The 15,063-nt window shown below is 41.1% G+C and overlaps 1 protein-coding gene across 2 annotated transcripts in view; it reads left to right on the plus strand.

Moving 5' to 3' along the window:
- The window catches only part of BIRC6 (baculoviral IAP repeat containing 6), a 224,539-nt gene that overhangs the window by 37,953 nt on the left and 171,523 nt on the right, over positions 1–15,063 (plus strand). For both annotated transcript variants that reach the window (XM_060244345.1, XM_060244352.1), the window contains exons 10-16: positions 1,668–3,062; positions 6,568–6,717; positions 7,138–7,363; positions 8,871–9,031; positions 10,108–10,239; positions 11,467–11,598; positions 11,816–11,994. In XM_060244345.1, coding sequence (XP_060100328.1) covers positions 1,668–3,062; positions 6,568–6,717; positions 7,138–7,363; positions 8,871–9,031; positions 10,108–10,239; positions 11,467–11,598; positions 11,816–11,994 — 2,375 coding nt within the window. The remainder of the gene's footprint in view (positions 1–1,667; positions 3,063–6,567; positions 6,718–7,137; positions 7,364–8,870; positions 9,032–10,107; positions 10,240–11,466; positions 11,599–11,815; positions 11,995–15,063) is intronic.

Genomic DNA, 15,063 nt, shown 5'->3' on the forward strand with positions numbered 1-15,063 from the left:
CCTTATACCACCTAATTCTGTTGTGGGGCCGCTAATAAGTTGCCCTTTCACCATCACTTTTGTGTATTGACTTTGCATGAAGCAGCACTGTACATGCTTGCTGTTTTGGGGTAAAGAGCATAGCTGCCTCTCAGCACAGAAACAAGTGGCTGAGCTTGATTTTATTCTCAGAACAGCACTGGTGGGGCTGAGAGCTGAACTACAGTCAATTGTGTGTGAGAGAAAGAAAAGGAAATAAAGTGTCCTTTAACCAGGTACATTGTGAGTAATCATATAAATCTAGGCAATTTCACCTTTTCCTAATCATTAAGGTGTTTGTTTTTAGGAAGATGTTATGTTTTTAGAAAGGCTGCTGCACAATTTTAAATATATATCTAAAATATAATGTGAATATGACCAGCTATGCTTGCAAATATATATCAAAAGTGGGGACCTACAAGTAACTTGCAGGAGCATCTATCCCATTTCCTCCACTTCCTTTCCTCTCCCCCTCTCACTTTCTCTCATCCTGTGAGTCTTTCTCATTCTGACCCCCACCATTCTTCTCTTGCTCTGTCCTCCAGTGTCTTCTCTTTCTCTCTCTCACACACACACTTTTTGTTCTATTCCCAAATTACCCCCCCCCCCCCGTTCTCTCTTTCCATCCTGCAGCTGCCTCTTCTCCTTTCATTGGCCTTCACTGCACCTCCTTTCAACTCTGAGAGTCAGTGAGTGAGTGGAGAAGCATGAGTCAAGCTAATGAGCAGCTTACACTTAGGCAGTTCGGGAGGGATGGTCTTCTCCCTCCCCCCACTCCACTCCACTGCCTGGCCTTCTCAGTAGCCAAAGGGAGGGTTAGAGAGAGTGGCAGCTTTGGAGCCCCCTCACTCAGCTGTCCTTCACCTTGGATTGCTCCACCTTCCTCTTCCCATCTGGCTGTCCTCTCCCTTGCCACCTTGTAAGATGGGGTGGGTTTCCAATGGCGCTGCCTTGTGCCTCACACCTCCCAACCTTCTGCCTGCTTCCTGGCTGCTGGGCCCATAGCTCTCCCTTTCTACTTGTAGTGCCGAATGCCTCTGCCATGAGGCAACAGCTCCAATGGAGCTGCATTGTCTGTGCACATGTGCAGACACACCCCTCTGTGTTGGGGAATTTAAAACTCCCCTCCACTGCACCCTGTTTTCAGATTTTTCTGAAAACCTGAGTGATACCTCACATTTGGAGAAAAGTCTCCTTTATATCAAGGTGATCCTGTCACATGGATTTAAGTATATGCAGATTTAGGCACAGTTCACTATTAGATGGAAGGTACCAGTATGCTTGTCAGGGATCTAGCATTCACTTGGTAAAGGAAAAGGGCACATTTCAGTAGGGAAAAGCCTCCTTTGTATCTGTCAGTTTTCATTGCAGCCATATTGTGGGGGGGGAGGGTGAAGTGGAGGAGGATAGCAGATGACAGGTGTATGCTTGGAGAAGGCTTTAAGAGAATGAGGTCTAATTCAGGTTATTGAATGATGTTAGCTGCCTTTGAAAACCTCCATGGCAGGAAAGACAGATGTTTAAAAAATAAAAATGCTATTTTTCCTGAATTTCTTAGAATATGTTATTACTTGGTTGAAACTGTCAGTTTCATTTGAAGAACTTTTGATGAGGCTTATTTTTCTAATGCTATTTGCTTTACTCTAAAGGACATACATCACAAAAGGAAACCATGGAAGTGAGCCTTGATGTAACAGCGCTCAGCATTCTTCAGCAGCCAGAAAAGCTTCAGTGGGAAATAGTTGCAAATGTACTTGAAGATACGGTGAAAGATTTAGAAGAACTTGGGGCAAATCCTTGCCTAGCCAACTGTAAGAGTGAAAAGATGAAGGAAAAGCATCTGGAACATCATAACATTCCCTTTCCTTGTTTGTTAGCTGGAGGTTTATTAACATACAAATCACCTGCTACCTCCCCTGTTAGTAGTCATTCTCAGAGGTCATTGGATGATTTAAGCAGGACTCAAGGGGGCAGTGTGTCAGACCAGGGATCAACTGACAATGAATCCTGTACTAATTCAGAACTGAATTCTCCTCTGGTAAGGAGGACTTTACCTATATTGCTGCTGTACAGCATTAAGGAATCCGATGAAAAAGCAGGAAAAATCTTTTCACAGATGAACAATATCATGAGTAAAAGTTTACATGATGATGGTTTTACAGTTCCACAGATCATAGAGATGGAGCTGGATAGTCAGGAGCAGCTGCTGTTACAAGATCCCCCTGTGACTTACATTCAGCAGTTTGCAGATGCAACAGCTAGCCTAACTTCTCCAGACTCTGACAAGTGGAACTCTATGGTTCCCAAGCCTGGAACTTTGGTTCAGTGCCTAAGACTGCCAAAGTTTGCAGAGGAGGAGAACCTTTGTGTAGATTCAATCACTCCTTGTGCAGATGGAGTTCATTTGTTGATAGGACTGCGGGCATGCCCTGTTGAATCCCTGAGTGCAATAAATCAAGTAGAGGCCTTGAATAATTTAAATAAATTAAACTCGGCACTATGTAATCGAAGGAAGGGGGAGCTAGATTCTAGCCTTGCTGTTGTGAATGGCGCAAATATCAGTATGATCCAGCATGAGTCACCAGCAGATGTGCAGATGCCTTTAATAATTCAACCAGAACAGCGGAGTGCTAGTGGTGGTTACTTGGTCCTTTACAAAATGAACTATGCCACTAGGATTGTGACTCTAGAAGAAGAACCTGTAAAAATTCAGCATATCAAAGACCCCCAGGACGCCATTACCTCAATGATTTTGCTCCCACCAGACATATTGGATAACCGAGAAGATGACTGTGAGGAGCCTGCAGAGGAAATACAAATAACTTCTAAGGATGGCAGTGAGAGAGAAAAAAGATCAGAAATCTCCACTCTTGGGCATCTGGTAATAACCACTCAGGGAGGATTTGTAAAAATACTAGATCTTTCAAACTTTGAAATTCTGGCCAAAGTGGAGCCACCTAAAAAGGAAGGAACTGATGAACCAGATAAATTTGTGTCTGTAATATACTGTTCAGGCACTGATAGACTTTGTGCATGCACCAAAGGTAAGAAGTTTGTTGAATTCTGCAGTCAAACTTGTAAAGTAGAAATTCAGTATATAATGTGCTTGCAGTGTATCCTTTAAAGTACATTAAAGTAACATAAGTTATCTTTAATGTTAAAGTACTTCTTATAGGCACTAGAACGTTCCTTTCGATGTTAGTCATCCTTAAAAAGGATAAGGCTGAATTTTGACATGTCAAACCATTGTTTGTGCTAATTTTCATTAGAACCCAATCCATAATGTAAGAATGACACTGTGCATGTGCAGCTGTCTGGTTCCCCTCCCTCCCATTTTCATTCATTTCTTGGCCTTTAGGAAAATGTGCAAGGGATTACTCAAGGAAACTAAAGTTCCAAATAAAGTAACTCAGAATTAAATTTCTTGTTTGCTAAATAGCTAATTTACTGGGTTGGCCATTACCTGGGGTGTGTGTGTAGGGGGAAATAAGAGAGAATGCTGGTAACTATCAGGTTTTACAGGTTTTTCCTGGTATTTCCTGGAAATCCAGAGGAGTTAATATACCAAGGAAAAGGGCTGCTGTTAGTTTTGTGTCTGGCCACTGATACACATGTATTTTATACTGTGCCAAGGAACAAGGGCACATGCAAGTATGGGTTGCTTGATTCCCTTTAAAATACACATTATCTGGGGAAAATATCTCTGATTGCATGTGATTTAGCACACACAAGTGATTGTATGCATGTGTATTTTTCAGATCTTGGTACTTTTAAACAACAATATTCCAACAACAATCATATAGAAAACCTTTAGGGTTTTGTTTTTCACAACTATATATAGAACCATCATATAGAAAGCCTTCAGGAGGTGGTGGTTCTTTTTTTTTTTACAAATGAAAAAGTGATTAGGAAGGCAAGGCAAAATGCAGTGGGAAAAATGGAGACCAGGGCAGCTGAGGGGAGGCTATGAAGGCACGATTCCAAGGGCCCATGCATCTGCATGAATCAAATTATTTGTTTTCATATGATGGTTGAGTTGGATTTGGATGGTGCAAGGGGAGGTAGAGACTGGGTATCTGTAATTCAATATTTCAGAAGATCTGCTGTTGACTTCTGTAGAGCTTTTGCAAATACAGTTTTGAAGGTGTCAGCAAAGATGGTACTGTGTTGTATGGTTTGAGCTGTCTTGAAGTTATATCTTTTAAAACATATGTATAACATATTAAGTGTGAATGTGTAAATTACATTTCTGCCAGTTGTATTCTTTATATGCATGCCATGTGCTTAGCGTTTAAATATACAATGAAAATGTGAGTGTGTAACTATTAGTTGCAATACTCCACACTTTGGTAATGTTAACAGAATAGTATTAAAATAGGCAGTTATAAAGCCTTAAGCTTCATAAAACCTTGAACTGACTTGTTTTTTATCAGATAGTTTCTATGATCTATCCCCCCTGTAAAGTTTTTACTAATTGTTTTATTAGCATTTATGATGCACTGAAATTTGGAGAGGGTGCAAATATTGCTTATTCTGTTCTGGTTGGCTTGCATTTAATAAATGTCTGAGAAGTAGAAACTATGATCTAAACTGATCACAGTGTAAATTCAATTCACTTGGACTGAATCTAAAATTTCACTGATGGTAAAATGATGGTAAATGGATTTTTGAAATGCTGTGCCATCTGTTGTGCCCTTTTGAGCATGATGGCTTTTCATTACTCCCCCCCCCCCCACACACACACACATCTGGGAATATGTCAGGGACATACTCTGGAATGGGTCTGCCTGAGGTGTCAGATTGCCATAGACCAGAATAAATAAGCACCTAGATTCACTACACACATGCTCAAGAGATTTGAGCACACACAGGCTCATTTGGATTCTGGCCAGCATCTAGGTTGTGTTTCAAATCTAAATTGATAGTTGATATTCCGAATTTGGATTAATTTTGAATTTAAGGGTCTGTACTCAGAATCAAATCCAGTGTGTTTTTCATGGTTCTGAAATCATTTTTAATAGTTATTGTATTAGTGTATGTCAGTGTGTATAAACTGTAGGATGTCTTAATGCAAGAACTTGAATTATGTTCTGGAATTTCTAGGGAGATGTTGCTTCAACCCACTGAATTAAAATGCAACCTGGGTGAAAGTCCTACTAGAATACCTAGCAGTAGACTTCCTAGCACTGGAAGAGAGTTCTATCTAGAAGTACTCTCCTGACAAAATTCAAGTAGCCTGTTGAACCCTCCTTCCTTTCCTTTTGTTCCCCTCCCCAGCTCTATAATAACATTAGCTGAAGCTAAGGGATACTATAGAGCAGGGGTGCCAAATTCATTTGTTCTGAGGGCCAGATCTGACACAAATGAGACCTTATTGGGCCGGGCCATGTGTGTACCTATATGAGATTAGGTAGCAGAGATATGAACTTTATAAAGGACACAGACAAACATAATTTTTTTTAAAAAAACTTTAAACCTACTTAAAACATTAGCATTCGTTGGTCTTAAAGGTGCTTTCTTTGTATCTCTCCTATGGGATCCAGGGAACTGGGCGATGGAAGCTCTGGCTCTTTCCTTCCTTCCACAGGGGACCATGAGCAGGAGGAGTCTCAGTCAATAGAAGGAAGAGAGGCTTGGCTCTGTTAGCTCTGCTGTGCAATTGAGAGAGCCTGGCAAAGACAAGCTCTCCCTTCCCACTTCCTCCCAAGGGAGGAGTTTCAGCCAAGTGAGAAAATAGAGTATTTGCTCTATAGCTCCTGCACAATTGAGCAAGCCTTGCAAAGCAAGCTGTTATGCAGAATGAAGCATGAGAGACAGATGACAGCCAGTTGCTCAGGGGCCTGATAGGAGCCCTCTAAGGGCCTGATTTGACCCCTGGGCCGCATGTTTTACACCCCTGCTATAGAGCCAAAGGAGGTACAAAAAGGGCCTCTAAGGTGATCAGGGAGAGAATATCTTCCCTATGAAGATTATAATAACTTGGAAAGCTCTATTCTACTGAGCCACCACACGTAGCTGCTAAAGCTGTGCTGATAATGATTGCACAAGTGACTGGGGTCTCAATACAATTCACTGACAGATGGTTATTTTGAGTCTTGTAGTCAATCAGCAAGAATTTTAAGAGCTCATAGGCTGCAAAGGAGCTATGGTCTGTATTCTTTGAAGTAACTTTGAACAGAGACTGATGTATTGGTTCAGTCCTGTTCACTGTGAGCATTAGTTTAGAATTGTGGCCAATTGAATGCCTTTGGAATGTTCAGAAGTGATAGCCTGATGGCAGTGTTCCTTGCTGTTTGCCTACAATAGCTACAATTGGAAGTATGTCTTCTGATCTCACAGGTTTGAAAGCATGTATTCATGAATTTTACTAATCCTTTAAAAATTCACCTAACCTAGTTTCCTTCACTAGCTTTGACCTAATACACATACTATGAATGCACTAACCAGGTGCCTTAAGAAAGGGAATTATCATTATTTCTTTGACAAAAAGCTATTACTATTTAACTTGGACTTTTCTGAACTTGTTCTTGAATTCTCAACTATTCTTAGGTGGAGAACTTCATTTCCTCCAGATTGGAGGGACTTGTGATGATGTAGATGAGGCTGATATACTTGTGGATGCATCTCTCTCTAAAGTGGCAGAGCAGTTAGCTGAAGGCACCAAGCCTTTATCTAATCCTTCCAGTCCAGGCATTACAGGTAAATGTCTAATACCTGTTTGGCAAATGGTCTTATTCTGAACATGCTTTTGATGTATCACTTAGCATTAAGCTAAGAATGCTTGTGTATTTGCATAGCAAATGCCAAGTGAGTGTTTTGTAATCTGAATAAACTAATTTATATTACATACATTTATTTAGGATTCAGAATTTACTGTCCTGCTAAAATACAGTTGTGATTTAAAATACAGTTGCGAGTTGTGATACAAAGTTGAGGGCTTCATATAATCTCTAATGCACAAAATCATGCTATACTCAGATTTGGGTTTTGTGTGTCCTAGTATAACTAGGCCACAGCATCAACTGTATCTTGAAAGGGCAACCATGTTACATATCCTCATGCTTATTATATGTTGGCCTAGTATACACTGAATTTCTTTTCCCTTCAATTCTAAATCAGGAGTTGATCTTCTGGTGGACCAGCCATTTTCCCTTGAAACCTTGACATCTTTAGTAGAACTGACTCGTTTTGAGACTTTGACACCACGATTTTCTGCCACCGTTCCTCCATGCTGGGTTGAGGTCCAACAAGAGCAACAGCAAAGGCGGCACCCACAACACTTACATCAGCAGCATCATGGGGATGCAGCCCAGCATACTCGGACGTGGAAATTACAGACAGACAGGTGAAAAGTCAGCGGGTGGAATATAATACCTGAGCTAACAGATTTCTTAATATGTTTAAAAATAGCATCTCCCACACCCTGTATTGCAAACCTACTGCTAATGAGGAAGACTCCTGGTTCCCAAATTCTCTTAGTAGCACCAGGTGGCATTTTGTCTGAGAAGGTTCCATTGTTTCTCACACTTGGCTGTTAGTCCGCAGAGAACTGAGGCTATTTCACAGATCTATAAAGCTCAGTGTAAGGGAAGATAGTCTTGGGTCCTTTTTACAGATGAAACTGTAGTATGCTTTTTCCATTTATTAGGTCTGATCTACACATGCAGCAGAATGAGGTGGCAAAATACTGAGAATGGATTGTACCAAGATCCATAGCCAGAGATTTAATGTTATGGGGATGTGAGTACGCTTGGGACAGAGAAGGCTAGGGTTTCCAGACCCCTATTATCTTAAACTCTGAGGCTGAGCAGATGTCATGGGTGAAGTCCAGTGATGTCATGGTCTGGGGCTTGGAAATGTCTCATTGAGTATCTGGATTAATAATAGTGTTTCCACATGTTGCTGAGAAGTGGTGAGGCTTAAGGCTGCCCGAGTATTATGCTCTAGTACACATTGAGTATACTTTTCCAGGAGAGAATTTCTTTTCTATAGGGAGAGGTTCTGGAGTTTAAACCTCCTGAGCATTATGCCTCTTCAGTCTTTTAGCCTGAAACCTGTGGTATAGTGTGTGTGTTGAGGACAGGAACTTTGTTTGTGATGAAAAGGCATTCTGCACATGCTCAGACATAGACATGCATTCCTTTACACAGCCAAGTTAGAGCAATGTGGTTGGTGACAAATGAGGTACTAGACTGAATGATATTGGGTGTTCATTTTTTGCTTCTGCCCAGCTTTTGCATGGCCTCAATTAGTCTCAATACAAACAGTAGAAGTGACCTCTCAGTGTTCTGCTCAGTATTCTCACTCATCACTGTGGACTTTAAAAAATGACAGGAAGAACAAAATCCCAACCTCTAACTCGGTGGTTGATTTTTAATGCCATTGGGAAGTCAGGGCAGGCAGCTTGGCATGAAGGGAAAAAAATAACAAATGTTTAACTAAAACTGGGTGCCCAGATTTAAACAATTTAAGCAGATTCACCATTCCTTCAGTGACTGCTACTAAAGTGAAATTTTCCCCTCTCAATCTCAGACAAGGCCTGTTGACTCTGAGACCTTTTGGGGTTAGAGTGTTAGAGAGTCAGTACACAACTGAAACAAACAAGACAAGCAAAGGGAGAAAAGGGCAGGGCAGATGACGGTGGATTTGGTCAGGAATGACTTAAATCACAGCTCCAAATGGCTTGCAGCTCCCCCTCCCCCATTCATTTCAGGCAGTATGGGTAAAAGCTGCTTGCATAGTTCGTTCCTTATCTCTTCAACAAAACTTATTAAAAGTTAACTTGAATAGCTTTAATAAAATAAAAGATAAATATCAGTGTCTACATGACTTTTTTCCTTTTCCATTTGTAGCAACAGCTGGGATGAGCATGTCTTTGAATTGGTTTTGCCCAAAGCCTGTATGGTTGGACATGTGGACTTCAAATTTGTTTTGAATTCGAACATCACAAACATTCCACAGATTCAAGTGACTTTATTGAAAAATAAAGCTCCAGGCTTAGGGAAAGTCAGTGGTAAGCCAAGAATGAACAGATTGTCTGTTTTAATGTTTTGTATTTAAAGGTAAGGTTGCTAAAATGTATGTAATGAATTTAATGTGTTGGAAATACCAAGGCAAGAGCTTAAATTTGAGAAAATACTTTGTTGTTGGAATGTACTGTAGAAAGTTTTATGTTGACTAAGTAAAGCTGATCTGTTTTAGAAACAAACATGGTAGAACCAAGTTTAGTAATAAGCAGCTAAAAAGGCATCAGTGTTTCTCTTGAATGGTATTATGGTATAATTTTTTCATTTATATGAGTGAGCGAATTAAACGGTGAGACAAATGCTGATGAAGTTTGATTTGCTGCTCTGAATGATAGAACCCCATTCCAATTATATTTTTAGCTATTAGCTGTTTACAACTTGTACCTGTCTTAATGGCCATTGTGCCTATGAAGACATTTGTAAAATGTAAAAAAAAATACAGCTGAATTTGGTAGGTAAAGTGAAAAGCAGTTTGGCCGTTTGGCTTTTACTGTCATAATTTTTGGCAAATAATTGGTTGCAGGCAGCTGCTTTGCTGCCATAATTGGTACTGGCAACAGATCACAGCCTCTGTAGCACTGGAAGTTGTATACCTGCTTATATTCCTCCTAGCAATAAAGATTTCTAGGAGTGGAAGAGAGAATGAACCATATACTGATTTCATGTAACACTTTCTAACCTGGAATAGTGATGCCTGACGATGGAGAGGGGAAGGAAGTAAAGATAGCAACACTTAAGAGCATCCCTGAGCATTTATTACTTAGGCACTTAAAATGTGCCTCTCCCATCTTCCAGTCTCTGCACAGATACAAATGAATACTTGGTCCTAAGCATTTTATTATTGTGCCCAAGAATTCAACAAGCTTTTTAAAAATCCTGGCTGTCTTAGTTATCAGTCATACAGGAGCAGGTCTCAAAAAGTAAACTGCTTGTATTTATATAGTATCTCTAAACAGTGTTGTGGAATAAAATTATATAGAAAATACTTTGTTTTAATATTATCAAGAAACTGCAATTTAAGAGTTTTAAAGACAAGTGAAAAATGTGTTTTTGAATTCCACAGAAGCAGCTGTAGATAGGCAGATAACTTTTCCTCTATCTCCGGCTCATAATGTTGAAATGGTGAGAAATGGAAAACCAGGATTAGATTATCTAAATGAAGAAATGCAAAATATGGATGTAGAAGAATCGCAGTGTAAGTTATGCTGAAGAACAGCATTCCTTTAAAATGCATTTGCCACCTAAAAGTCTTACAGCTGGTATTTGTAAGTAAATGTTTTAGTAGCAGTTGTAGACAGAATTGAGACACTTTTTTTTTTGGGGGGGGGGGGGAGGTAAACTGCTGCTACGTAACTGTTCTGGTATTTCTCTCATTCACTTTCACTCCTGAAACCTGCATCTCACTTGTTAGCCCAATACTCTGTTCCAAAAGTGGCATATATAACAATTTCATTAAATAAAAACAAACTCATTAATGGAAACACTGCCATATATCCTGCTGCTCTACTGAGCCGTGTTTGAAGCCTTCCTCCAACAGAAGATGGGGGAAGGATCCTTAGGTTGGAGGAACTTCCTTTAACCTATGATAGGATTTATACCACAAACAGCTAAAGCCAAAGATAATGCATTAGAAATCATTATGTTTTCAGAGGACCTGAAGCCTTTTTAAATAGAGAGGTTATACCAGCTTAAAAAAAATAGGCAGTGCCAAAAGACAAGAGTTCCACTTCCAGGAAATGTGCTGAGCTGTTCAGTGTGGTTTTGCCTTCACTAATGTCTGTGGGAAAAAGACACTGAGATGCTGGCCATTGCACCTGGGATTGTCCTAATTCCACCAACAGGCTAAAAATCATTGTAGCTGCTTCAGTGGGTTCCTTCTCCTATTGGTTCTGATCATTCTGAGTGCTCCAGGTTTACAGAATGGTGGCCAAAGAGCTTCGTTACGGGGAATCTGGATAGCTAGAGTGTACCAATTGTGTAAAGCCCTATATTTTTGTATCTTCCATTAAAAAAATTGAGGGGGGAAAGGATTCACTTGCTTGCATGGCACAAAGTAACTTCTGTTCACCAGTCCTGCCTTGCATGTCAGTTCTGAAAGCAGCCTTCCTCTCCTGGCTCCTTCTAGAGCTAGGAGAACCTTGGGAACAGCATGACCACAGATTGGGGTCTGCAGCATTAGAGGGAATTGGTGGAAATTACCCCGCCACTTCCCTTATTAAAAAATTTAGTTTGGATCCAACCCACTAGCTTCTGTTTAATTTTTTTGCAGCTTGGATATATGTAGGGTTTGGAAACCATAATTCTATAAACGATGCAATGCTTTGCCGTTAATTCAGTGTCATGGACCTCTTTGAACAGGTTAACTTTATGAACATTTGTGAATGGCCAATGCAGTTTTACTTTTTCAAACTTTTTTTTAAAGGTCTTCGATTATGTTCCTTCTTAGAGGATCATAAAGAAGATATTCTTTGTGGTCCAGTATGGTTGGCTACTGGACTTGATCTTTCAGGGCATGCTGGAATGTTGACTCTAACAAGTCCAAAGCTTGTTAAAGGTAAAATCTTCCTGGAATATTTTGAAATGAAACTGCAAAATGTTAATTTCTTTTAGAATGTAATGGATACACATCTGCATGCTTGAGATGACCTAGAACAAGACTAAAATGTCTTTTTGAGAGTTATCTCAGAAGTGAAGTGTTGAATAGTATATTTAGAAACGCATATAAAATAGGTTAAAGGGTTTGTTTTTACACTTTGTGTGTTTCCTTCTAGGGATGGCAGGTGGCAAATACCGTTCATTTTTAATCCACGTGAAAGCTGTGAATGACCGAGGAACTGAAGAGATTTGCAATGGTGGAATATGGCCTGTTGTAAGGATACCATCTCTAAAGCCTCAGAATAGCAAGGGTCATTCCCTTGCTTCACTTCTGGCAAAAGTTGCAGCAGGCAAGGTATTTAAATAACATATCAAGAAAGCATGGCCAGAATTATGTTGTGGCTTACCTGCTCGCAGAAATTCCTTTCTGATTGTTTTGTTTTTAGTGTTAAAAAAAAATTGCTTCAACAAAGATGAGCTGCTTCAAAATGTGCCTTGGGTGTTAAAGTGCTGTAGGAGACATTTCTACTAGCTCCATAGTTTCCAGTTCAAGCTGCAGTCCCCTATACTGCATCCTGTACTATTCATAACGTCATGAAGACCTGAGGAGCAGCTTTTCGGATAGCATGGAGTGAGAGGGGAAGGATCTGTTCCATGAACTTAACATTGTTAGTGGTTCTTTGAACCCAACCCTTTGGCTTCCTATTTTTTTTAGATTTCTGCACAGTGTAATTATGAAAAGGTTCAAGAAAGGACATTTATAGAGCCTAAACTCATAAGCTTTATGGTAATTGACTTGTCTGTGCACACCAGTTTCTTAGCAATGCATTGGATATAGTGGAAAATCTTGTGGAAATAGTATGTGGGACAGATTGTTCCACCTTACCCTTTGCCTAGAAGTCTGCTGTTTGTATTAAAAGTAATCTCTGAAGATTGGGGAGACCTTTGTGAATGCTATAGTACAAAGAGCTGCAGGTTAAATAATCACCCCTGCTGGTGGGGCGCTACTCCTTACTAATTTGGGAGGGGGGGTGATAAACAGCAGCTTGTTGAGAAGAAAGCCAGAGCAGGTGTGTCTAACTTCCAACTCCTTTGACAGGCTTTTCCAACCCAGTGTAATGGGTTGGATCCCACCAGCAGCTCTGCTGTACGTCTTCTGATTGCCCTCTGAACTGTTGTTGCCACCTTAAGTGGCATTGGTCCAAATGAGAGCCACAGTCCTCAGCATAGCCTCTTCTATTTGTTCTTCTGGCCTAATCTTTCCCACGCTATTTGCCTTTTGCCCACTGCTTCAGTCATGGTGACGTCTGCAGCTGAGGTCTCCAATCATGGGGCCTCCTCCAAGGGAGGAATTATCAACCACATCACCAAGCAATCAAGCTGAGAGAAGAGAGCTGTGGATTTTATTTGGAGTTTGCTGCAATTCATTCACTGGTGTCTGGTGCGGGAATGGGTTCAATGGAAACAGCCAATAGGTAGGGAGGGTGGGGCTAGCGAGGTCATGGGGTGCCAACGATTCAAAAAGAATGAGTCCAGTTATCAGCAGGGCCGGAGCAGGGAACCGGCATGGCACACTGTGGTGCAATTTAAATGGAAAAGTAACTACAACTTTCTTGAATGAAAAGTTGTTGGCATGGATGGAAAGTTGAGGGCGTGGCCATGTGATGCCCCACCATGGCTATGGGCTATCCCTCTCCAGGCAAATACCTTCAAAAAAAATTAGCTACTTCATGGACTCTAGACACAGAGAAATGCCAGGGCTTCTCGTGGCCAACAAAGGCTACCTGTAAAAGCACCTTCCCCATTCAGAGCAATTATTCAGATTTTGCGGACTACATACCTGAAGATGGGGATTCCCTCTTAGACTATGAGGATTCTGATTCAGCTCTTGATAAAGAGGAAGGCCTATTGCCTGAGGACGAAGCCCCTCAACGGGGGCATTAAAAATCCTGCCGCTTTCTACCCCTAAGATAGAAATCCCCAAGGAGGAAGAAGATGATGATGATGACAGTAAAGGGGCCCCTGAGGCTTTTTCTAGGGTTAGAGAGCTGGGTTAACTTTTCCCTTCCCATCCTTTTTAAAAACTGAGATAAAAGAAGTGTGGTCATACCCTACCAATAACGGTCTACATTCTGGACAGGCTAAAAGAATAACTCATTTCCTCCCAAGGTAACCAGCTTACTGAAAGTTTTAGTGGTAGATGCTCCTGTGGCTAGCTTAGCATCAGGGTGGCTGTTCCAAAAGAGGGAGAGGGCACCCTTAAAGATTCCAATGATCGAAAAGGTGACTCAGCTCTCCGCAGATGCCATGAGGCCATTGTCTTCTCCATTAAAATTTTTGCTGCCACTTTTCTGATGGTAAGAGCTTCATACATGTGGCTTCATAAATTGTCCCAAGAATACCCAGATTTAAATCAGTGCTTGTCAAGTTACAGCCTTCATGTCTGATGCTAGTTTGGACATGATGACATTCTCAGCAAGGGCCATGTGGTAGCCAGAACACATATCTGGCGCAAGTCCTGGAATTTGGACTCCCTTTATAAGTCTCAAATGGCATCTTGGCCTTCCCTGGGTGACAAGGTATTTAGGGATAGCCTAGAGAACATCTTAAGACCAAGGACAAGAAGAAGGTCATGCCATTCACCTATAAAAGGGAGGACAGATGGCAGAAAAATTATGGTTCACCGTCCTTTAGTTCTTACAGAATGCTTCCAGGATTCAGATCAGAACCTAAGTAGCAGCCATGGACCAAATCCAAACCTAACTTCAGAGTCACACGTCAGTACTACAATTCTGCCCAAGCACCAGCCTCTAGTAAGGGAAGTAAACAGTGGCAACAACAAAAGTGATGCCGGGCTAGCTCCAGTTGGGGGACAGCTTCAAAATTTCCCTCAAGCCTGGAATTTAACAGCCACCAACAAATGAATTTTTAAAAAATAACCCATGGCTATGCAATAGAATTTGTCATCCCACCTCACAACAGATTCCTGAGCTCACTAGTTCTTCACTGCCCCGTTAAGAGACAGAGCACATAGGATGCCATCAGACATCTGCTGAAGATCGCTACCATTGAACCAGTGCCGTCATCATAAGGATTCTTAGGCATGTGTTCTATTTTTTTATAGTTCCCAAAAAGAACAGGGACTGGACAGGTTGGGGAGATACAGGAAGTTCAAAACAGAGACCTTGAAGACGATTATCAAAGCTCTGCAGCCAGAGGACTTCATGGCCTCCGTTGATTTGACTGAGGCATATCTTCACGTGCCTATAACTCCCCAGGGCAGACAGTAGCTGAGATTCACCTCTAGCTGAAAACACTTCCAGTTCAGGGCCATGCCATTTGAGTTGGCGTCAGTGCCCTGGATATTCACAAAACTGATAATCTCACTCAGGGACATTCAGGACACTGTGCAGTGCCTCTCCAG

The sequence above is a fragment of the Heteronotia binoei genome, chromosome 1, assembly GCF_032191835.1.
Source record: "Heteronotia binoei isolate CCM8104 ecotype False Entrance Well chromosome 1, APGP_CSIRO_Hbin_v1, whole genome shotgun sequence".
NCBI lineage: Eukaryota > Metazoa > Chordata > Lepidosauria > Squamata > Gekkonidae > Heteronotia > Heteronotia binoei.